At 36.4% G+C, this 23,795-nt stretch overlaps 3 protein-coding genes across 4 annotated transcripts; 1 reads left to right on the top strand and 2 right to left on the bottom strand.

Moving 5' to 3' along the window:
• Positions 1-12: 12 nt before the first annotated feature.
• mia (MIA SH3 domain containing) lies at positions 13-2,629 on the bottom strand. The gene is made up of 4 exons (XM_051895273.1): positions 1,657-2,629; positions 588-721; positions 318-428; positions 13-217 (listed from the first exon to the last, which is right to left on the bottom strand). The coding sequence occupies exons 1-4, from the start codon at positions 1,784-1,786 to the stop codon at positions 194-196; spliced, it is 399 nt and encodes a 132-aa protein (XP_051751233.1). The 5' UTR covers positions 1,787-2,629; the 3' UTR covers positions 13-193.
• A 562-nt stretch (positions 2,630-3,191) lies between these two features.
• On the top strand, positions 3,192-13,190 carry bicdl2 (BICD family like cargo adaptor 2). 2 transcript variants are annotated; one of them, XM_051893540.1, is made up of 10 exons: positions 3,192-3,285; positions 4,084-4,639; positions 7,377-7,592; positions 7,834-7,950; positions 9,503-9,649; positions 11,506-11,652; positions 11,875-11,949; positions 12,033-12,115; positions 12,303-12,417; positions 12,775-13,190. In XM_051893540.1, exons 2-10 carry the CDS (start codon positions 4,376-4,378, stop codon positions 12,946-12,948), a joined length of 1,338 nt encoding a protein of 445 aa, XP_051749500.1. In that variant the 5' UTR covers positions 3,192-3,285; positions 4,084-4,375; the 3' UTR covers positions 12,949-13,190. The 2 variants fall into 2 exon arrangements, with proteins under 2 accessions (XP_051749500.1, XP_051749501.1); XM_051893541.1 differs by lacking the exon at positions 11,506-11,652.
• crfb12 (cytokine receptor family member B12) lies at positions 13,191-22,007 on the bottom strand. The gene is made up of 9 exons (XM_051893539.1): positions 21,347-22,007; positions 20,986-21,063; positions 20,574-20,689; positions 20,218-20,347; positions 19,929-20,101; positions 19,660-19,805; positions 19,398-19,545; positions 18,646-18,785; positions 13,191-15,228 (listed from the first exon to the last, which is right to left on the bottom strand). Exons 3-9 carry the CDS (start codon positions 20,635-20,637, stop codon positions 14,632-14,634), a joined length of 1,398 nt encoding a protein of 465 aa, XP_051749499.1. The 5' UTR covers positions 20,638-20,689; positions 20,986-21,063; positions 21,347-22,007; the 3' UTR covers positions 13,191-14,631.
• Positions 22,008-23,795: the final 1,788 nt, after the last annotated feature.

The raw sequence follows: 23,795 nt of genomic DNA, 5'->3' as shown, positions 1-23,795 counted from the left end.
GAAGCAGCCAAGTAGCAGCAGCTCAGTTTTATTCAAACTATTGCATCAATAAGCATATACAGTCACTGTTCTGTGTTTCCCTTATCTGAATATTTGAGTAGTGTAGAGATAATAAATGTAGTAGGGACACACTACAAAGTGCAGAGTGGAATCAAGAATCTTGTTTATATTCCAGGCGAAGCATCACACAATCCTAATAGCAGTAGAAGTCCCATTTCTGAAAAGAAAAAAGAACATACTTAATCTTACATGTTAATTAATAGTTTTATTACATGTTTATCCCATGTTTATCATAGACAAAAGCTTCAGATACGCACGTCAGTCTTGACCTCAACCTCAGCAGGCATTAAAGCATGTGTCTCTTCAACAACACTGCTGGGGAAGAATCCCAGACGCGCCTCCTGCTCTCCATAATACGACCCTTGAACCTTCACAAACAGTTATCTTCTGTTACACTTTGTCTTCATTTTCACAGGGGAAAGCATTTGTTTTTGCACACATTACAAGAAAATCATGTTAACGATTAAAATACTGCCATAGAGATGTTTGTGATTCAGATCAGCCTTGTTAGGCTAGACTGTACTTACACTACCAGCCCAGAAGAGGTTCCCACGGTCTTTCAGCATGGCATACACATAGACAGACTGGCCTTGCTGGATGTGTATGAAGCGACAGTCTTGCGGGTAATAATCCTGCAGAGCTCTAGCGATGAGAATGGGATCTGTGAATACACAACCACACCGTTTAGACTCAACATATCACACCATACAGTGTGTGGCATGATCCTTTTAAAACTATTCACTGTGAAAAATGATGATCAAGTCATGGCAACTTCTTTTCTATAAGTTAAACATGATTCAACTCAATTTTTCAAGTCAGTTTAATATAATTTAAGTTGAAATGACTTGTACAACCAAGTTAATTACTGAAAAATGTAAGGCAGAAACTGAACTTGAAATAGGTGGATTTTTTACATTTTATTGTTTTATTATTTAATTATTTATTAATTATTGTTATGCATGCAGTTTCTTGGACCTCATATTAACTGGGAGATTAAATACTTGTTCACTGACAATGCATTTTTAGAACTGCTATGAAAAACTATGAAAAAAACTAGTAAATGATGAATAACTTTAAATGTTGGTGATCAGTTACAGCATCTTAAAATGTTCACTTTCTCTTACAACTTCATAAAAACTATAATCTAAGGAAAATATGTCAATATTATTTGTAAACTATTCATAAAATTAAAGAATTTTTTTTATTATTATTATTCTTTTTGTACAAAACTGGCCTACGGAACATATTTAAAGTTGCGGTAACATTATTTTTATATATTAATTATTATTACATTATTTTTTTAAACAGTATTTATTCATCTTTGTTAATGTTAGTTATTTAAAATACAACTGTTCATTGTTAGTTCATGTTAGCAAGTCCATTTAGTAAAAAATTACAACTCTTGATTTTATTAATGTGTTGGTAAATGTTGAAATGAAAGATTAGTAAAGTATTTTTCATTGTTAGTTCATGTAAACTAATAAGTGATGTTAACAAATACAACCCTGATGTAAATCCAAAGTTACATATGCTGAAATGCAACATTAAAAAAAAATTAAATAAATAAAGTAAAATATGCTCGTTAGCATTACTCACGGCTACACTCTGAATCGGCACATAGCTTCTTATCGGAGAGTTTTGGCATCTGCCTGCCAGCCTGAGTAGCCAGTGGCAGGAGGCCACAGAGCACCAGCACAAGAGTCCAGTTACTACAGTGTTTCTCCATCTCTGTGTGTCTGATTCTAAGTTTGTCTGAATAGGACTAAAGCTCAAGTGGGAGGGGCCAGTTGAGGCCAAGCCCCTCCCATTTTCAGAAGGTAGCGTATAACAGGAAAAAATGCAACACTCTACTTACATTAACTGTATTTACTTACACATTACACAAGTTATTTGACTTATTTTTTACTGAACCACAAACTATGACAATCATTGCAAACATAATTATCTAGTTAACAGTGTTTTCTTGTTTTACAGCTACAAGTCAAGATTCTGAGCTGGGCCCATTGCTGTAACTAGCTTCATTCAGGCTCTGCAAGAGAAAAATATGAAGTCTAAAAAACAGGAAGCATTGCTGCAAGTTTCACAGGCTCTCGCTTGTGTAGATATTACTAATCCTATCTGAATCCACACTCAGTTCATTGTTACCATAGTGAGGGACACAGCCAGGCCACAGGTCCCATAGCGCCTGGTTACAGAGACTGAGGCCTTTGCCAGGGTTTGAACAACCCATCCTTTCACAGTGGCAAAAATCAACACTCACGTTGGCTCAAAATATTTCTTATGGTCTCTCTGAGCCATTTCCATATTTGGATCACCTTAGAATACCATAATCAGTCCAACAAAGCTACATTTAAATTAGCTTTATGTGAAATCTTGATCATCTCCAGTCATTTAAATCTGGCAGCTAGTTTGCCTGCGACAGTATGAACTAAGCTGCTCCTTCCACCATGACGTAGTGAGTGACTTCGACCACAAAGTGGCAGCACTGAGCAGGTTACCCAACAGCCCCTGAATGGGTTCTTTTATGTTGAGAATCTTTGACATCTGACACTGTGGAAATTATAATACTTAACTTTCATATAGCCTACAACGCTTTAGATAGAAGACGGTTTCGTAACATTGTTGTAAAATGATCTTTGAAGACTCTAAAGCATTTTGTAGTTCTAAAAAAAATAGTTTAGAGATTAATTAAAAGTCATGAATGTTTTAATACTGAGTTCTAATTAGATAATTTTTTAGTGCTTTAGATAGGCTAAAGAGATAAAGACAAAATGTAAAAAGAAAACATAAAACACAGTGCTGGCAGGGCCAGGAGTGGACATTATCCGTTAAGTTTGCGGACATTTCCTTTAACCCTAAATCTCAACATAATGCATTGCAATTCGAAATACGGGTACAACCTGTGTAATAATCAATGTGAAAAATTAACACACAGTTATTAACACACTGTGCCTCATTTTTACAAACATTTGTGTACTACAGGGGTTAGAAAAATAAATAAAAAATTAAAATAAATGTGTGTGTGAGTTTTATTTATTTTACTATCTCACCTGAACGCCTGACGTCAGTGACACCTACCCTGTTTGTAGGTACTCGGCTCCTCCCATTAAACTGATGATGCAATGAGAAGGTGTGGCTAAATTAGCTTTACAGCAGCGCTTCCAAGGCGACTAGTAGTACCTCCCTGTCACCTTTCATGCTAAGTTTGGAGCAGGAACTTCCCAGGTAGGAAAAACAAAGCATTACTTGTTCTGAATAGTCAATAGGGACATTTATACTATTAGCAGACGCTTTCTGACTTTAAAAGAAAAACTATTTTGAATATAACACACTCTTTCAAGTTCTTGAGTCTTTTAATTAAGCCTTTAATTGCAGTGAAGTTGATACGAACGGTTTGGGTTGTTTTAATTACACTACATTAAACTAATGTAGTTGATTCAACAATTTCAATGTCATAAAATAGTCTACAACATTATGTTAGTAATAACCACTTTAAACAGAGGTTCTGTTTACATGACATCAATTTATGTCATGTTTATGTTTCCTCCATTATAATCAACAGACAGAGAAGCAGCCTGTTTTATTCCAGGAAAACACTTTTCAGCTATGCTAAATATACTGTTATGGTGGTGAAATATCTGCATTTTAGATTTAAGGAGGTCAGAGTCACCTATGTCTCAGACACCTGTGCTCTTTAAAACCTGTTTAGCCAATTGTAATGGGTGTAGTCACTGGGCCACTGAGGAGTCTTGAATGACTACTGGAATGTGAGAGAAACACTGAAACTTTGTTATGTTGGTCATGTCTACAAAAGAAGCTCCTAGACAACAATAAAAATGCCCCAAGGTATTTCTGGATAATGTGTTGTTTGCAAGGACGCACATGTAGGGAAGAAATCCAAGCTCTTTACAGTCCAGGAGGATTAGATATTGTAAATGAATACACCTATCTACATTGTGTAATAAATTTCAGGGTGAGTTCCAACACAATTGTCACCTGTTCCAACATGTTTTTTGTCCATAGGGAGATTTATAAGGAAGATTTAAGATAAAGAAAACAATAAATCAACTGACGATTCCACCCTTGGAGGAACTTTCAGCCTCAAATACACCCTACATGTGACACACACTAGGGTTGATCAGTTTTTGAAGGATATACAAAACCAACTGAGTTCACAAGAAGAACATAACAGGTGTCAGGTGTGTTTTTGTTAAATTTAAAGAAAACCCAGGCATTTAGATGCAGATAAACAACATTTGACTATCAGGACGGTCACTGGGAGTCCTGCTCAGCCGTGAACTCAAGAGACGAACCAATGTTTACATCCAAGAAGGAGAACTTGCCCTCTCCCATCCTGGAGGATTCTTTCTTCCCCTTCTCTTCTTCACACTCTTCCTCCAGTCACCGGATCATGGCTCCTACAATAGGACCAGATGATCTTCTCGCCTCACCTCAGGATGACAGCAGCCCTTCTCTGCTGGAAAAAGACCTGATTTTGGCGGCTGAAGTAGGCCAAGCTTTGCTGGAGAAAAACGAGGAGCTGGCTGCTCAGATAGAGCAGATGGAAAGGGAGATGGAGGTATGAATGGGAGTGTCTAAAAAGACCCCTATAACAATAAGTTTTAATAATCATTCTAATTTTATGAATATAGGGAAGTCCACATCACAGCTATAAAGTTTACTGTTAGAATCACTTTCAGAATTATTTTTTGATAAAATGATAAAATCATTGACAGCCAATCAGAATCCATCCGACTTTTAACAAGTTCAAGCATTTAAAGCAGCAGACAACTGGTCGCACACTTATAAAAAACAGAACGTTTTCGTCCACCGATGTGGACGCTAATATAGTTATTGAAATTTATCTAAAGTTATCTTTATAGTTATCATTCTTGGTGTGAGCTGATCTTAAGCCAGTTACCTTAAGTCAGTTACCGTGTGTATGTTTATATGATGAGTTAAAAGTTGTTTACACAGTTTTAGTCTTATTTCTTATTTGGTTAACAATCTGAACTGTTTTTTTTAGCTAAGTGAATTTTTTATTTTATTTGATTGAAGTATACTTTTTTATACTGTATTGAAATTTGTCTCTATGATGCTGTACACATACAGGACACATTTTTACTTCTTCAAGTTATTATATAAATAAGAAGAGTAAATAAAACATATAATCACAAGAAAAATAACAAATAACCAAATTAATGCATTGTATAACATTACAAAACATTTAAAAGAACTGTCAAAATAATACCTAAAACCTTTCCTGGCTTTACATCCCAAAATATGTCTATTTTACTTTTACATCTAATTATTTATTATTGTAATGGAAGAAATTATTTAAAAGATTTTTATAGATTAGATGTACACTACCATTCAAAAGTGTGGTGTCAGTATTTTTGTTTAAAGTCCCCCTATGGTGAAAATCATAATGTTGTTTATATGTCTATGTGGTGTTTTTAATATCCTTTAAGATAAACCATGTGCAAATTCATAAGTCATCACCATTGCTGAGTATTTTGTCTTTAAAACTGCGGTGATCTAAAGACAGTTTCAAAAACATGGTTTGAAATCGCTGGTGTTTTCGACATCACACACTACCTTGTAACCAATCATGTCAATGTGCCAGCGGGCTTTAGCATTTCATTAACTATGACCGCTCTGAAGCAAGGGAGTCATATACCATTAGCAACAATTATTAGCTGTTAGCTGAAAGGCTAATCATATTAATTACCGTTATGTGTCCGACCTTGTAAAAAACGATACCATTGTGCAGCGTTTACCTCAGTAAGTTGAACGAGTGGATCTCTGTGCTCGTGCGAGTAAGTGGAGGCGGGGCTAATTAGCATATTCATAGATCCTCGTATACTAAATGAAGCAAGGGCGCAGAGTTACATTCAAACTATTTTAAAGGGTTAGTTCACCCAAAAATGAAAATTCTGTCATTTATTACTCACCCTCATGTCGTTCCACACCCGTAAGACCTTCGTTAATCTTCGGAACGCAAATTGAGATATTTTTGTTGAAATCCGATGGCTCCGTGAGGCCTGCATAGGGAGCAATGACATTTCCTCTCTCAAGATCCATAAAGGTACTAACATATTTAAATCAGTTCATGTGAGTACAGCGGTTCAATATTAATATTATAAAGGGACGAGAATATTTTTGGTGTGCCAAAAAAACCCCAAAATAACGACTTATATACTGATGGCCGATTTCAAAACACTGCTTCAGGAAGCTTCGGAGCATAATGAATCAGCGTGTCGAATCAGCGGTTCGGAGCGCCAAAGTCACGTGATTTCAGCAGTTTGGCGGTTTGACAAGCGATCCGAATCATGATTCGATATGCTGATTCATTATGCTCCGAAGCTTCCTGAAGTAGTGTTTTGAAATCGGCCATCACTAAATAAGTCGTTATTTTGGGGTTTTTTTTGGCGCACCAAAAATATTCTCGTCGCTTTATAATATTAATATTGAACCACTGTACTCACATGAACTGATTTAAATATGTTTTTAATACCTTTATGGATCTTGAGAGAGGAAATGTCTTTGCTCCCTATGTAGGCCTCACGGAGCCATCGGATTTCAACAAAAATATCTCAATTTGCGTTCCGAAGATTAACGAAGGTCTTACGGGTGTGGAACGGCATGAGGGTGAGTAATAAATGACAGAATTTTCATTTTTGGGTGAACTAACCCATTAAGGCATGAAGAATTTTTTTCACCGTTAAAAACATTTGAATATATCATTTTGGTGATCAAAGATGAGTTCAAGGGATAAAATGATTGACTACAGGGGGACTTTAAGAAATTAATACTTTTAGTCAGCAAGGACCCAAAAGTTTAAATGGTAGCATAAAGAATTCATTAACTCACTTAAAGCTACACACTGGCAACAGTCTACTAGAGGACTTGCCTGAAAAGAAGTACAAGAAATAAAAATATTTGAGGAAAATACTTGAACACTATTGATTTTGAGTGTTTATATTTCCTGCATAGTGAAATGGTTACATAAGAAGCAGCAACAGCAATAGTTTATGGTGGCTGTTCATTCAGAAGGTGTTTGTACAGGTCCCAAATAGTGTTTTGGCTTGTTACAACAGCAGAACCCTTTTTGGTGCTTAATAGAAACTATTATGTAGTTATGTTATACCCATTATACCACCTAGCGCAGGTGAAAAAATACTTTCAAGAACCTCAAAATAAACATATCAGCATAAAAGGCCATTTAGGTATATGATTCTACATCAATCTTATTAACATCATTAAATAAATCTTTTAAAGTATGTGAATTACAGACAAAGTTTTATGTGCAACAGGCTACACAGCAGGAGAAACACATGGTTCAGCGACGTCTGGAGGTGCGGGACCTTGAGGCAAGTCAGCGAGAAGCAGAACTACAGGCTGACATCACAGCGTTGCGTGCGCAGTTGGAACAAAAACACGTTCAGAGTCGTGACCGGCGCCGTGAGGAGAGCGAGCAACTCACTCAGCTGTCCAACCACAACCAAAAACTTGTGGAACAGCTGGCAGAGGTGACCAATCAGAAGCTTTAATTCCCCAGTTTCCTGGTTTTAACAACTTCTTGCAAATCTTTTTAGAGGCATTCAGCTGTAGTGGGTGGATGTGTCTAGTGATGTAGTAACACTGATACAGTAAAATACAGGGCTGGAATGTAGATCAGTAGGTTTAGGCATGTCTAATGTCAAAAGCAGTCATAGAAATGATATTTGACTACATATAAGCCTTTTCCCCCCTCTTTTTTTTTTTATCCAGGCAGTGGCTTTAGAGCACACTTTGCGCACTGAGCTTCGTGGTTTGAGAGAGGAAATGGAGGATACAAGTTTCAGCAAATCCATAAGCTCTGCGAGACTGGACAGTCTGCAAGCAGAGGTATAGACAGAAAGTTGTGATCCAACAGTGCTCAGCGTAAATGAGTACACCCCCTTTGAAAAGTAACATTTTAAACAATATCTCAATGAACACAAAAACAATTTCCAAAATGTTGACAAGACCAAGTTTTATATAACATCTGTTTAACGTATAACATGAAAGTAAGGTTAATAATATAACTTAGAGAACAAAATTTTCAGTTTTACTCAAATTAGGGTGATGCAAAAATGAGTACACCCCACTGAAAGTCTCTGGAGCAAAGGTGAGTCTAATTGTTCATTACACAGGTGTCCAGCAGACAGTTGACTATAAAAGGGTGTTAAAACCCCTTCCTATTTCATGCTGTCAGCAATGGCACAACATGGAAGAGAAATGTCACAAGACCTGAGAAAGAAAATAATTTCTTTACACCAGAAAGGTGAAGGCTACAAGAAGATCAGCAAAGCTTTACTTATCAGTCAGAATACTGTAGCAAAAGTGGTACAAAAATTTTACAAAAAGATGGAACTGCAACCATCTCACAGAGACGTCCAGGTCATCCATGGAAGTTAACACCTCGACAGGAGCGTCTTCTGATGAGAAGGGTTGAAGAAAATCAGCATTCAAGTTCACTGCAGTTATCTAAAGAAGTAGAAAGCCAAACTGGGGTAACTATTTCCCATGACACAATACGGTGTACACTGCAGAGGAATGGTATGCATGGGTGCCGTCCACGAAAGAAGCCTCTCCTAAAGCCCAGGCACAAAAAAGCCCGCCTAGAGTTTGCCAGGGCCCATGCTGACAAAGCCCTGTCGGGGAGCTGCATTTCATTGATGGCATCATGAATTCACAGATGTACTGCTCTATACTGAAAGAGAAGATGCTACCATCACTCCGTGCCCTTGGTCGTCGTGCACTTTTCCAACATGACAAAGATCCTAAACACACATCTAAAGCCACTGTTGGATTTCTGAAGAAGAACAGGGTGAAAGTGATTCAGTGGCTCCTGATCTGAACCCAATCGAACACCTATGGGGAATTCTGAAGAGACGAGTTGAGCATCACTCTCCATCCAGCATCCAGTCTCTAAAAGAGGTCATTCTTGAAGAATGGAAAAAGATAAATGTTGCAAAATGTCGCGAACTTGTTCATTCCATGCCTAGAAGACTTGGTGCTGTCATTAAAAATCATGGAGGCCATACAAAGTACTAGATGTAGTAGTTTTTGTTGTGGGGTGTACTCATTTTTGCATCACCCTATTTTGAGTAAAACTGAAAAATGTGTAATTTAAGTTATATTATTAACCTTACTTTCATGTTATAAGTTAAACAGATGTTATATTAAACTTAGCCTTGTAAACATTTTGGAAATTGTTTTTGTGTTCATTGAGATATTGTTTAAAATGTTACTTTTCAAAGGGGGTGTACTCATTTACGCTGAGCACTGTATCTGCCGAGCCAATTAATCGGCTGATATTTTGAGATTATCAACTCTGATTTATGGCAAAATAATCAAAGAAAGTTTGTTGATTCACTCTTTCTTTCTATTATTTTTCACTGATCTTGTACCATAGAGCAGGGTCCTGAAAGAGCGCTGTATTCGTATGGATGAACGACTGAAGTCAACTCAAGAAGAGAACGACCGGCTGAGATCTGAGAGGGATGAATTGAGAGAGAGGGTGATTGAGCTACAGACCAGCCTGAAAGATAAAGAAACTGAGGTGAGGAGGATGTGCCTGATGATGGCAGGAGAGCACATAGCAGAAGGAGAGAGAGGAAATCTCTGTGTAATTGTCATATAAACACCAAATATAAACAGAATTTACTCCCTGCATTCAACATAAGAACTAAATTGTAGCATTTTGTAAAGCTGCACCAGGACTTGTCCTCATCTATGTACACCCACTTCCAGTACTTTTGGGAAGTCCATTTCACACTTTTAAGTCCTCCAAAAATAAAGAAGCACTAGTAAAATATCCATTTTAATATGATGAAATCTCAGCCATGTATATTCACTACCATTCAAAAGTTTGGGATCAGTATAACAAATGCTTTAGAAATATCGTTCACTATTAGTTAATGTTAACTAATGTAGTTAACTAATGTTAACAAATGAAACCTTAAAGTGTTACCGAAATTACGTTATATGATACGTTAGATTGATCAAAAGTGACAGTAAAGACTTTACAAATAATTAATGTTCTTTTGAACTTTCTATTCATCAAAGAATCATGAAAAAATATTAATCCGCACAACTGTCAATTGTTAATACCCCCCCCCCCCCCCCCGCCCCAAACCAATTAACCAAAAATAAATAAATAAAATGCATTGTAAAACATCACAAAACAATAAAAAACTGTAAAAAATAACACTACATTTAATAATAATACGGTAACACTTTACAATAAGGTTCATTAGTTAACATTAGTTAACTACATTAGTAACATGAATAAACAATGAACAGCTGTATTTTTATGAACTAACGTTAACAAAGATGAACAAATAGAGTAACAAATGTATTGCTCATGGTTAGTTCATGTTAGTTAATACATTAACTAATTTTAACGAATCAACCTTATTGTAAAGTGTTACCAATAATACATTTGAAAAACATTTTAAACACTCACATCTAAAATTAAAAACTTCTAGCAAATGTTTTTTTGTAAATTTTTGCATCCTTGCTCAGCACGAGACATTTTTAAAAACATTAAAAAATCTTACCAACCCCAAACCTTTGAACTATAATGTATATATTGCTTGCAGAAGTTTTTATTTAGTCTGAATATATGGGTATTTTTAAATGGCTTGTCAATGGAAAAAGATGTTGCAGTTATAACATTTACCAGCAGGGGCTAACTGGACTATGCTAACCAGCCAAACCTTGACCCTTAAACCTTAACAATTATTAGGATGGGAAAAGCTGTCTATAGATTAGCGGCACCTCCATTCCATCGTTGCACAAATAAAATATCTTAATAAAAAGGGATTATAATTTTAAATGTTTAATATAATTTATTTTTCATTTAATTTGATTTTTATTTTCTAAAAAACAACTTTGATTAACTTTTTTGATCCACTTCGAATGGGTACTATGAATGTAATTAGTACTTACTACATCCGCCATGTTGTTACTGTCACATGACCTACCAGCATCAGTTGCGTCATTTCACTTCTATTGATTAATCCTCTCCCAGGGCCTCATAAGATAGTAAAGTGTCCATCGAATGCGCACTTCAGAATCTCGGAGGAAGTGGTGGGTCACCTGGGTAATTTTCACCTACTGTTTTTTATTTTTTACTTTTTTATTACTATGTATTCGGACAAACTACTCTTTTGGCATAATGTGTTTCACACTATGTAGTAGAGAAGTATTCGATTTCAGACGCAGCGTTAGAAAATCCACTGGATATAGTGTACTATATGGCCACCGTAACATACTAAATTTAGATAGAATGTGAATTGGGAATTGGGCATCCTAGGTTTCATGGCACAGCTTTGACTGCTGGTCAGGTTTCGCTGGTCAGAGTCCATCCACCCTTAGAGAGTTTCAGCCTGGGTGTCTCTGGCTCTTTCACAGCTGGAACAGGAGCACAGCACAGTGTTTCAGCTTCGAACGGTCAACCGTACCCTACAACAAAGGGTTCAAGCCTTGGGAGAAGAGGCCAGTCTTGGGGAGGCTACCTGCTTCCCTTTGTCACTTCAGAGTGAGATTCAACAGTCCCAGGTAGCTCTCAACCCCTGCTTAGTGAAAAGATAGGTGTGCATGCTTCAGCATAGCTTGTAGCAAATGTTTACAGCACTGCAAGTAATGTGAATTGAATATCAAGAGTCTTTAGGTTTTAAGAATGTAAATGCTTGTTTCTCTCCTGACCCAGCTCTCCTATTAGATTGGGCAGATCACTTTCTATTTCTGCTGACTGGTTGTTTTCATTTTGATCTCCAACAGGCTAAAGAAACAATTTTAGCCCATTCAGCCATTCTGCAAGAAAAAGAAGAAGAGATTCAGAGGTTACAGAAAGAGGTTAGCTACATAATACGATGACATCATGCTTGTAGATTGAGTTTTCATCTAAGGTGATATGTGATGTTTTGTTCTTTCATCAGCTGCAGTCCAGAGAAACTGAATTAGAAGGGCTGAGGGAGGAGGTAAAGCCATTTCGTAACAGTCCTGGTAAACCTTCTTATAGGTAAGAACTGGATCAAAGTGCCTTTCAATGGGTTTGTTCTCTGTATGTCATATTTAATGCCAGAGATTAAGTGATAAGCTAATGTTCTGTTATGAATGGGGGACATTTTGCATAATAGTCTGTGGTCAGCTAGAAACTGACTTTTGTTTTGTCCAACTCAATGTTTTTCTTCCCTCTCACCCATAAGTGTCTTGGAAGAGGAAATCATTTTGGCCCGACAAGAACGTGATGCACTCAACCAGCAGCTTCTGAACACCATCAGACACAAGGTGGCACTGTCACAGGAAGTTGAGTCTTGGCAGGTTGGTAACTTGTAATTGATTTCTAATTCATTTAGTTTTGATATATCTACTGGATTTTGTTACTAAACCACCCTGAACATCCTAGCATTGTGTTTTGCACAGAAAGTACTTCTCACATTTTCTTTAGAAAATGTATATCTACTATGCATTGCACAGAGAGCCGTCCTTGATGTTTTTCTCAAATACAGAAACAGTATTCTGTGTTTACGGCAATTGTTTGGAGTTCCTCAGGAGTTAGTATTAGGACCCTTTTAGTTCTTAAAATAACGAAATGTAAAGGACACACAAACGATGTATTATTGTAAAAAATAGATTGCTTTTCTTTTGCTTTAGTTAACTAACAAATTTCTGTTTTAGGAGGACATGCGTCTGGTGATCTGTCATCAGGTTCAACTCCAACAACAAGAGAAGGAAAAGGAAAACAAGGAACAGACAGGCTTTCAAAGAGGCACACGCACCACCAAGTCACTGCGTGTACGTGGGGAAGATGGAAGGAAAGGGTTTTTCTCTTCTCTGTTTGGGGGAGACTGACTGGTGGATGAAAAAGAAGGAAAGAGAGATGGAAAAAGAAAGGAAGAGAATACAATAATGAGAGATTTCTAACTTTTGTCTACAAATGGCAATTGGTAAATAATCTTTAAAATCACCCAAATGTGTAAATAGAAAGAAATCAATTATATTTACTCCATAGTGGCACTATTGCATATTTATGTTTTTCAGTATTTATTTGCAACTTCAAAATTGTAAACAAAAATAAATGTATAGCAACCTCAGTGTTTTTCATGACTCTTTTATAGGAGGGGTTAATTATTCAACCATAAAAGAAATTGCCTCTTTAGCACCATTAAAGGCAGCGTTCAGTAAGGCATTATGCAGCATTACAGTCAGTAGTATTTCATGTAAACAAAACTTTCACACTCTCAAGCTATCGAATTTTTCTTTTACAAGACTGAGCTGTGCCCCAATAACCATAATGACCAACGATAATAATACCTTTTACGTAAACACATTCACATACTGTACATATGGAAGGAGATGACATGAAAATAAAGCTGGCACAATAAAATTGCATGAATATTTATATCTTATAATATATCTTTTTTCTTTTTAGTGTACCAGTAGCCAATATCAGTTTTCAATTTCCAAACATTACTTTTAAAAATACTGTAAAAATTCAGTGAAACTTTTCTTTGAACAAAGAATCTAACAACAGAAGGTATAGCCCACGCACAAATCTGATCTCACTGTTACTGAGTCAGTTTAAAATTACAGGAAGAGACAGAAGAAACTGAGAATTCCATAGAAGAACTGTGGGAACTACACTACTCTTTTTAAGTGCTTGCGAGGATGTTTTCAAAAATAATGATATTAAAACTTTCGGTAATACTTTAAAATCTAGTATTTTTTCACTTAAAAGCTGGAAATGAAAACATTTTCATTTTTAAAAACCCACTTTGTGTAAATGTATACACACACAATAAATTTCAGTTATGGTATTTTGTATGACTTTCAACACAGAATACAAAATAGATACAATTGCCCAATGCTTCAGGTCAATCAGGTATTGCACTGCATCATAAATTGCTTCATGTAGCACCTGGAGTCTGTCAACAATGTGTCCTTTTATTGACAAGATGGTTAGTCATGTGACCAGTTGCGTCACTGTGTCATGCTGCAGAATGTCCAGCTCCAGCTTATTTCTAAAGTAGGCACGCTTTCCTTAGTCCAAAATCTGTTCAACATGACCCACTTGACAACTCTTAAAAAGGGGGGTTTTGCAGTGATGCCATAGAAGAATCCTTTTGGTAATGTAGCAGGTCTTCATGTACAGCGCATGATATATGGAAGTTTCAAGAGTTCCTGATGAAGAAGAGAGTTCCAAACTCTGAAGTTCACATTTGCCCTCAACTGCCATTGAAAGAAAAGGGAATGCTAATGCATGGTTCTCTCCAGGTATAACAGACCCCAGTTGTTTCTACGCCAGTGTCTGCTCAAGTGTTATTGCTCAAGATGTTCTGAATATGCCGATTTTCTACGTCACCAAGTTTTGCATGTCTCCTTGGGTTGCTCAGGTGGATACATTTTTGCTTGAATTTGGTTGCAGACTCCACCTTTGGAAGTAGGGTCAGGATATGTAGATCCTCTTTGAGGGCCTTCACATATAGTCTGTGGAAATTTGGAAGTCTGTTCATTGTTCCAAAGGTCAACTCTGGTTCATAAATCATTTATAGCATGTCTTGGTTCATAGCCACTCTCTGAGGAGTGATCAGCCAACAAGGAGACATCCTCCTCCTCCTCCTCCTCCTCCTCTTTCTCTTCAGCAGGCACTTCTCTTTCACAGTCATTGCCAGAAGAACAGGGAGTTTCCTCTGTACAATATATAACCTCCTCGGAGTTCACGAATACGTTCACAGTAGTTGCTTGTAGAAATGTAGACGATTCTGAATGGTTTGAAGTACAAGTACATAAAGACGCAGGGGTAACTGGATGCATATCATGATTATCCTTCTCGGATATTTCACTTTCTTGACTTTGTTCCAAATCAGTAGCTAGCGTGTATAAACACTGATTTGATGTCTCGGCCTCCTCAGATTGCTCTGGTGGGTTGACATTGGCAATGGATGATGGGTTAATTATTACATTTGTAATGTTTTCCCTCTTATGGTAGAACGGAGAGCCATACTCCTCCTCCAATGCAGAAATATAGTCCTCTGTGTTCACTACTATTTTTTGCCCAGGCAATGTAACTGTAATTGTTTGGAGTTCCTCAGGGGTTCGTTCTATGACCCTACTATTTACTTGAATAAAGATCTGTAAAGGACATATAAACACTGTATTATTGTAAATGATAGTTGTCCTCAACCATGCATTGCATTTATTTATTACACATTGTTAGTTCATGTTAAAGGGTTAGTTCACCCAAAAATGAAAATAATGTAATTTATTACTCATCCTCATGTCGTTCTACACCCGTAAGACCTTCGTTCATCTTCGGAACACAAATTAAGATATTTTTGTTGAAATCCGATGGCTCAGTGAGGCCTCTATTGCCAGCAATGTCACTGAACCTCTCAAGATCCAGAAAGGTACTAAAGACATATTCAAAACAGTTCATGTGAGTACAGTGGTTTAACCTTAATATTATAAAGTGATGAGAATACTTTTTGTGCACCAAAAAAAAACAAAAGTCTTTTTTTTAACAATATCTAGTTATGGGCAATTACAAAACACTGCTTCGAAGCTTTACGAATCTTTCACTTTATAATATTAAGGTAGAACCACTGTACTCACATGAACTGTTTTAAATTATGTCTTTAGTGCCTTTCTGGATCTTGAGAGGTACAGTGATATTGCTGGCAATGGAGGCCTCACTGAGACATCGATTCATCAAAAATTTTTTAATTTGTGTTCCGAAGATGAATGAAGGTCTTACGTGTGTAGAACGACATGAGGGTGAGTAATAAAAGACATAATTTTCATTTTTGGGTGAACTAACCCTTTAATGTAATTGTTAACTAATGTTCACAAATGAAACATTATTAGTGTTGCAATTTATTGCTAAATATTTATCATATATAGTGTCCCAAAAAAGTATTTTGACTCTTAAGGTGTGGTCACAAAATTTTGGAGAAATTTCATGGGCAAAAAAGTCTATTGTCTATTGTCAATAATAGTGTTGGTGGTAACGACTCAAGTAACTTGAGTTACGTAATTACTTTTTTCAAAGAACTAGTAAAGTAACGCATTACGTTTAAATTTACAACAAAATACTTTTTCAAATAAGTAACGTAAGTTACTTTATTTTCCCATGTATTGAATGACTCTCTTGACCTCATGTTGAGAGAAATCGTGAGTAAGTGCCAAGGTGTTGTGTGTGCTGTGTGAACATGATGGTTATTGTAGTTCTAGACTAAATGTGAGCAGGCATTTACTCATCTCACTTGCACAAAAACAGAGTTAGTATTCCTCAAAATTAATAAAAACAGTGAAATGCAATCTGAGAATATGGCACAAACCTGCAATAATTAAATATATTAAATTAAACAAATATACTTTATGTATTTAATCTTACTTTATTAAGTGTTTTTGCTGCTGACCTTCAATGATCCAATTCAACCATACTAATAAGCAAAAATGACTTTAGATAAACATCACATTTGTGTTTTTTAATTTTTATTGCTGAAGAAAGAGTGCTGAACTTTCTTCTCCTGCATCTTATTCTTCTTTAATTCAGAATGGCAGCACAGCCTAAAGGTTTGTTTGAGCTGCGCCCTCTACTGTACAGGTGTGAATTTTGCATTTCCTTCAGCTTGAGGCTTATTAATTTCACTTTTGGTGTGAAAGGGCCTTTACATTTGCCAAAAATAGAACTTCGTTGTTTTTAAAAAAACAAAAAAACAAGCAAGCCCAGCCCAGGTGAGAAAAAGTAATGCAAAAGTATTGTAACGCATTACTTTCCATAAAAAGTAATTAAGTAACGCAATTAGTTACTTTAGCCGCGTTTCCACCGCAGGAACTAGGAACTTTGGGGTGGTACTTGGTGTGTTTCGACTGCAGGTCTAAATGAAGTTCCGGGTAAAAAATTCCCCCTCTGAAAGCAGAGATCAGCCCTGTCCCAAATTACACACTTCATGTGCACTTTTGGTCTTGTGGACTTACAATGGCCGCGGCATGCGCGTGTCCGTTAGGTCCACAAGACCGTAGTGTGTCCCATTCGTCATTTAAGCTTAAAGAAGAGTGCTCGTGAGCGCCCCCTTTGCGGCTGCTATGCGCCCTCGTTGCACACTTCTGCTGAGCCCGCAAGACTGTGAGCTACGCAGAGGACTTTACCCGGCAGTCAAAGTGGCATTACGTTGTGAAAGTGCGGACTCAGAGGAAGACCGTGAGGGTTTAGGGTGCCATTTGGGACAGGGCCATTGTATTATTATAGGGAGATGAGAGGGTCTGTATCTCTTACCATTGGAGAAAGCGTATAAGCTAACTTAATCACGTGCAGCGCCCCTCAGCCTATCGTGTAATAGTCTCCTTCCTTGCGTACCGCCACAGCCGGAACGTTAGCATTAGCCGTTACGTTTTTTCGACTAAAGGTTGCAGGTTTGCCTTCCAGTGGCTTTGCTGAAAGTTCCTGCTCGCTACGTGGTACTTTTTCAAAGTTCCAGAACTTTTGGGGGTGGGACTTGGGCACTGAACGTGCTGATTGGTTGAGTTCACGCAGCATTTTATTTCAACCATCGTTTTTTTAAAGTCTGTCACGGTGCATGCAGTAAGAGTTGTTTGCTATTCGAATCAACAATGGGGTTTAAAAAATACGACCGATGGACTTACGATGAGGTTCAGACTTTATTAAGCTTATAGACCTTATGTAGCCCCGCCCCTTTTCAGCGCTGCGCTCGTTGTATTTTGTCTTCCGGTTTGTATTTCCACAGCGAACTTACGTATTTATGAATGAACTGCTCGTTTTAAAATCTTCCCGGTCGACTGACATTTGTTAAGACATCTGCTTTAAACATTACAATGCTCATGATAACTTTCATTAACTCTGTAACAAGTAAATCCACTTCACCAGCTAATTATTCTATGACAGCGATGCTCTAGAAATATACAGGGCTACCGCGAAAACGGACGTTCAAAGACAATATTATAAAGATGGCGGCGCACTTGTTTCTCTGGAGCATAAGGTCTATATGTGGAGAACGAAATCCAGCGGGAACTGGAAAGTCCCGCGCAGTCCTACGTCACCGGACTATCTTTACGGTACTTTAGACCGCTATTGCCTGAATCCAAATGGCACACTTCTATGCACTTTCGGTCTTGTGGACTTAAAATGGCTGCCGCGTGCGCATGTCCGTTAAGTCCACGAGACCGTAGGGTGTCCCATTAATCATTTTAGGTTTCAGAAGGGTGCTCGCGAGCGCCCTCGATGCGCACTTCAGCTGAGCCCGCAAGTCTGCAAGCTACGCAGAGGACTTTACCCGGCAGTCAAAGCGCAATTACATCACGAAAGTGCGGACTCAGAGGACTCATTTGACCTGTGTCAAACGAATTAATACATTCACAAAAAGACCAGTTGGTTAAAAATAATTGAAAAAGTGTTCCAAAAAACTTTCAAATAATGTTCAGTGAATTACTTTTATATAATAAATGATAAATGCAACATCAATTCTCAAGTCAAGATAAGACATGATCAAAGCATGATGACCATCAAAAGTATTCTAGTAGGCTACATACCAAGGCTTTTGGAATGTCGAGATTCTTGATTTTAAGCCTCATGTCGTAAAAACAACCAAAAGTCACAACAATCCCAGATGAAAAGGTAATCAGCAGAATGGCTACTATGCACACCATTAGCACAAAGCTTCTAGTAGAATCTTTAAGAACATAAAGACACATTAGCATATACAGCACAAATATACATACATACACTACTGTTCAAAAGTTTGGGGTCAGTAAGATTTTTTTTATGCTTTTAAAAGACGTCACCAAGGCTGCATTTATTTAATCAAAAATAGTATTGTGAAATATTATTACAATTTAAAATAACTTTTCTATTTGAACATATTTTTAAAATGTAATTTATTTCTGTAATAGCAATGCTGACATTTCAGCAGCCACTTCTTTGGTCTTCAGTGTCACGTGATCCTTTAGAAATCAATCTAATATGCTGATTTGGTGCTCAAGTAACATTTCTATTCTAATTATTGTTGAAAACTGTTTTAACAGCTTAATATTTTTGTGGAAACCATGATAAATTTTTTTTTTCAGGATTCTTTGATGAATATAAAGTTGAAAAGAACAGCATTTATTTGAAAAAGAAAACTTTTGTAACATTATAAATGCCTTTACTGTCACTTTTGATCAATTTAATGCATCCTTGTTGAATAAAAGTATTTTCTATGTAAAAAAATCTTACAGACCCCAATAAATAAAAATGATCTTATACTGCATTTGTAAAAAGAAATATATATATATATATCCACTACCTAATAGAAAGGTACATTTGGTGGTGCTGAAGTTGTTGTTCTTCGAGGCTTGTTGATGACTGGCAGAAACACTAACACAGTAGTTCTTGCCAGATGGCACATTAGGGACAATGTAGGGAGATTTTGAGGTTGATAGCAGAGGAATTATCTTTAAAAAATAAATAAATAAATAAATAAATAAATAAATAAGGAAATATGGACTAATTGCACTATAATAATCGGTAATGGTACATTGGAACAAATATTCTTCGTAAGCGATTACCTCTGATTCCCCTGCAGGAATTTTCTCAAAAAGGTATAGCAGGAATTCCAGTTTGATCTCTGGTTTTAATTCCAGCCTATGACTAAAATTAATTTTAATGGACTTTTGGTCAGATGAGATCTCTACATCCGGAGAACTCAGACGAGCTACAGAAAGATCCAACAGAGAGTCAAACACAACCATTTCAGAAGAGCATTATTTGAACTTTTCTGACAAAAACAATTGATGACATTCATTTTAAAAGCCTCTTATAATACATTTGAACTTACTGTCTCCATATGGCTGGAAAGACTTTGATGTAGTTGTCCAGTTGGAGCTTGTCCCTTTAAACGTGGTCTTGACCCTTACAAAATAATACCAATGGAGCTCATCAAAGGTCAGCTCGCATTTCAGTATGGCTATGTTAGTGCAGTTTGGAGATGGAATCCACTTTCCTCCAGACCTATGTGAAAAATACCATCAATAAACCATTATCAAAAATCTACTTGACAGTAGGTTGAAAAGCATTTTTCTGAGAATAGATTAAAAGAGTAGAAGTCAGTTATGAAAGGTATGTACATGTTTTGTACAGTTATATACTCCAAGGTATATTTGGTGCCAGGAGGGTTTCCTAGTCCAGGAAGCCATTCAGCTGTAGCATTAAAATCCAATAATCCTACAGTCAGGTTCTTTGGAGGAAAAAGCATTGCTGTAAATAAGAGAAAAAAGTAATTGCAGCATTAATTACAAAACAAACTAATTTTAAAAAATACAAATGAATATACAAGGCAACATGTATTGACGATTACAGGGTGTTTGCGTGCAACAAAATTTGTATATATTTATACTGTGAGGTTAAGAAGGGAAGTCAGGTTACCATTTGCATTACATATCTGCCCTACATAATACAGATGCATACTAAAAATGTACACTACCTTTAGATGGCGCCAGACATATCTGGAGCAATGTGAACATGCAGGTTAGAAGAAAGCAGGTCATTGTGTAATTAAATCATGTTTAAAAATATCTGAAAGTTTATCCTCAATCTCCCCTGCAAAAACATTATACAGTACAAGACATATAATTACAACAGATCACTGATAGTATTTAACATGAGGTTTGGAGTAATAATAATAAAAAAGACAACATTACATAAATAGAAACATGCAAATTGGCATGATTAGTCTGGTGCTATCAATATTTGACTTAAAGGGCCAGAACAACTTAAAAAAAAAACAGTATCAGAATTATTACGATAACAACAGGAGGAATATAATAATACTAAAAACAATAACTGTTCAGTAAAAGCCTTAGTTACTAATTAAAGACAATTAAAGTCATACTCACCACATTTGATTCATCTGTTTCTATAAATAAATCACCAGCCCTGAAGACAGCAGATCCATCTTAAGCACCTGCAGCATACTGAGATCGGGTTTAAGCAAATGATCAAAACCAAATACGACTGCTATAAAAGTGTTACTCATTTCCTACAGGAAATCTCTTGAGGGTACGTCAAGTTTAAGATATGCCCCCGAGCAATTTTAAAAAGATGAATAAAAAACCCAAACATTTCTCTGTCTAAACATACAGTACATAAAATGGTAGAACCACTGTCCTTGGGTTTACACTAATAACATATCAAACAAGTCCGGACCTCTCTGCTGATCTAAAGGTGTATTTGGGACGTAAGCCCCTCCCCTGTTACCTGAAACATGCAAACAGGTTGTTCCAGTCTCCAGGGTGGAATCTCACCTGGCATCTTCATCAATCTCCACCCATTTGTTACAATCACAATAACTGATAAGATCTGTGAAAATGTGATTATGTTGTTATGAACATTAATTAAACAGAAGCTTCAGGATACAAATTAACACTTTTATTAGTATTATTTTTTTCACGTATATATTGGTTGAACAAGCTTGTTTTAAATGTTTTGCAAGTGATCCAAGTGCAAGTGCAAAAAATATATAAATAAATAAATAATGTATAAAAAATGGAACTGATGATTAGTGCATTTTAAGTATTATCCATATTGATAACATGAAGGAAGAAGAAAAGAAAAAAAAATTATGGAAAATTAATGTATGAAAAGTTAATGGAAAAGATTAACGTTAAATTACAGATTCATAAAACTAAAAGGAACAGTGGCCACTATGAAAATGAAGGTACTTATTTGATCCTTAGAATGTTAAAACTTAAAATATTTTTTAAATATTTGCCATAGCAGGAATTTCTTATGAGTAGTTATTTCTGTTTATTGTGTATACATGCAAAATAACACCATAAAGTGGAGATAAATCAGGAAAAGCAAGATCCGTCCACATTTTACAGTGAGATGTTTTTCTCTTTTATTACAGTGCGTAAATGCACGTGATTGATGTTCCTCAAACATTGTTTCTTCTTCTTTTCCACAATTTTCTGTAATTTTGCAATATTACACAAGCAAAAGTGTAAAATGTATGTGTAAGTGTAATAGTGTAAATTAATATCAGCACGGCTGTGATTTGGCCATACAAGTATAGCAGGTAATCACAATCGTGCTGATAATCACACCAACAGTATAACTGTGAGTGTGCTATTGCTTTTAGACAAGAGTATATGGAGTTAATACAAATTTCTGACCAAATTTGCCAGGTATATATTTTTTTCGATCAACAGATTTTTTTTCCATAAGAAGCCAGTTTTAGGTGTTACTTATTTATTTTTATACAAACTATGTAATTAAAAACTGTATTGTGATTGTTTTCTTTCTTACATTTATTTAACCATCTAGAGCCGTCTTTACAAGTGGAGACATACAAAATTATTGGGGATGGAGTGAAAGGGAAGCAGAACATTGAAATTTTCTTCCTAAATCGTCTTTTGCTTGGACTATGTATCCTTTGGGAATATTTAATACAAATACTTTATTATTATAATATGTAAAGATAAAGAACAATTTTGCATTCACCTATATACTAACCTCTATGTATGGAGCCCCCATGCAGATGGGAGGAAAAATTATATTGCACTGCTTTTGCATTCTCCTGCAAAATGATTGTGCTCCCCCGAGAAACTTTGCATTCTCCCGCAAAACTATGGAGTCCCCCAGAGAAATTTTGAAAAATACGGAAATATAGTTTTTTCTCCTATCAGATCCTGTAGAATCCTGCCTATAAGTACTAGTGTTTCAGTATTCTAAGTTAGTTAGAAGCTGGATCCTCTTACTCATTTCTTAGACCTTTGGAAGTGTGAAGAACTGTCTTCAGTAAACATGAGCATATTGGTGTCTTCATAAGGTCAAGGTGTGTTTTCCAACAGCTTATTGGTGGAGAATGCGGGCAAGTTTGTTTAACTGCATCACCTAGAGAGATCAATTGTTCAGATAAACAGCAACTAACAAACACAGATCCTAACAGCTTCCTTTCTGTGGGATATATTTTATCATTAATAATGATTTTTTTTCTTCTTCAGGTATTTTAGAGCTCCTGGTATTTAGACCCACTGTCCTGCAGAGTTTACTTCCAACCCTAATTAAAAAAAAAAAAAAACCTGCAGCTAATAAAGCTCTTCAGGATTGCTTGAAAACACACAGGCAGGTATGCTGAAGCAGGTTGGAAATGAACTGGGTCCCCAGGAGCAGGGTTGAAGACCTCTGTTTTAGGGGGCGTTTACACAACATCATTCTGAACTATCAATGGAAAACTTTTTATGCATTTTGGCCATTTATTTACACAACAATGGCATTTTGGGGGCCTGAAAATGCAAGCTTTTGAAAACAGGTTTCAAAGTGCAAGTTTTTGAAAAAGACACCGTTATCGTGTTATAAATGTTCAGTCACTAGGCGCGTAGTGTTTCTTTACAAAGAGACATCGCCAACTACAACTGGATCGGTGTGAATAGGGATCGTTTTGACAACGTTGTCGTCTGTACATGAAAAAAAGCAAAGGAAAAACTTTTCAATTTTTAGTACTTCATTGTCGTGTAAACGTACCCAAATTAAAATTACCCCGAGCTTTACTCACCCTCAAGCCATCCTAGGTGTATATGACTTTCCAGTGTAAACTGGCATCGCATCAGTTACACTTTTTCCGTAAGTTGAATAGGGAAGGCGTAGGACGTAGCGTAAGCTTTTTGAACTGCAAGTTTTTTATACTTTCTTCGTACGTTGAATA

This window comes from Ctenopharyngodon idella, chromosome 5, assembly GCF_019924925.1.
Source record: "Ctenopharyngodon idella isolate HZGC_01 chromosome 5, HZGC01, whole genome shotgun sequence".
NCBI classification, from domain to species: domain Eukaryota; kingdom Metazoa; phylum Chordata; class Actinopteri; order Cypriniformes; family Xenocyprididae; genus Ctenopharyngodon; species Ctenopharyngodon idella.
The sequence above is the reverse complement of the archived record's forward strand: the minus strand, read 5'-3'. Positions and strand labels throughout refer to the sequence as shown.

Excerpts from the sequence above, each read along its gene's own strand:
- mia (XM_051895273.1), bottom strand. The coding sequence starts at position 1,786 with ATGGAGAAACACTGTAGTAACTGGACTCTTGTGCTGGTGCTCTGTGGC. Across the intron at positions 429-587 it reads ACCTCTTCTGGGCTGGTAGT|GTTCAAGGGTCGTATTATGG; the intron begins GTAAGTACAGTC and ends CTGTTTGTGAAG. Across the intron at positions 218-317 it reads AGGTTGAGGTCAAGACTGAC|AAATGGGACTTCTACTGCTA; the intron begins GTGCGTATCTGA and ends TTTTCTTTTCAG.
- bicdl2 (XM_051893540.1), top strand. The coding sequence starts at position 4,376 with ATGTTTACATCCAAGAAGGAGAACTTGCCCTCTCCCATCCTGGAGGAT. Across the intron at positions 11,950-12,032 it reads TTCAGAGGTTACAGAAAGAG|CTGCAGTCCAGAGAAACTGA; the intron begins GTTAGCTACATA and ends TTCTTTCATCAG. Across the intron at positions 12,116-12,302 it reads CCTGGTAAACCTTCTTATAG|TGTCTTGGAAGAGGAAATCA; the intron begins GTAAGAACTGGA and ends CTCACCCATAAG.
- crfb12 (XM_051893539.1), bottom strand. The coding sequence starts at position 20,637 with ATGACCTGCTTTCTTCTAACCTGCATGTTCACATTGCTCCAGATATGT. Across the intron at positions 19,806-19,928 it reads TTTCCAGCCATATGGAGACA|CTCGTCTGAGTTCTCCGGAT; the intron begins GTAAGTTCAAAT and ends ATCTTTCTGTAG. Across the intron at positions 19,546-19,659 it reads TTCCTGCAGGGGAATCAGAG|ATAATTCCTCTGCTATCAAC; the intron begins GTAATCGCTTAC and ends TATTTTTTAAAG.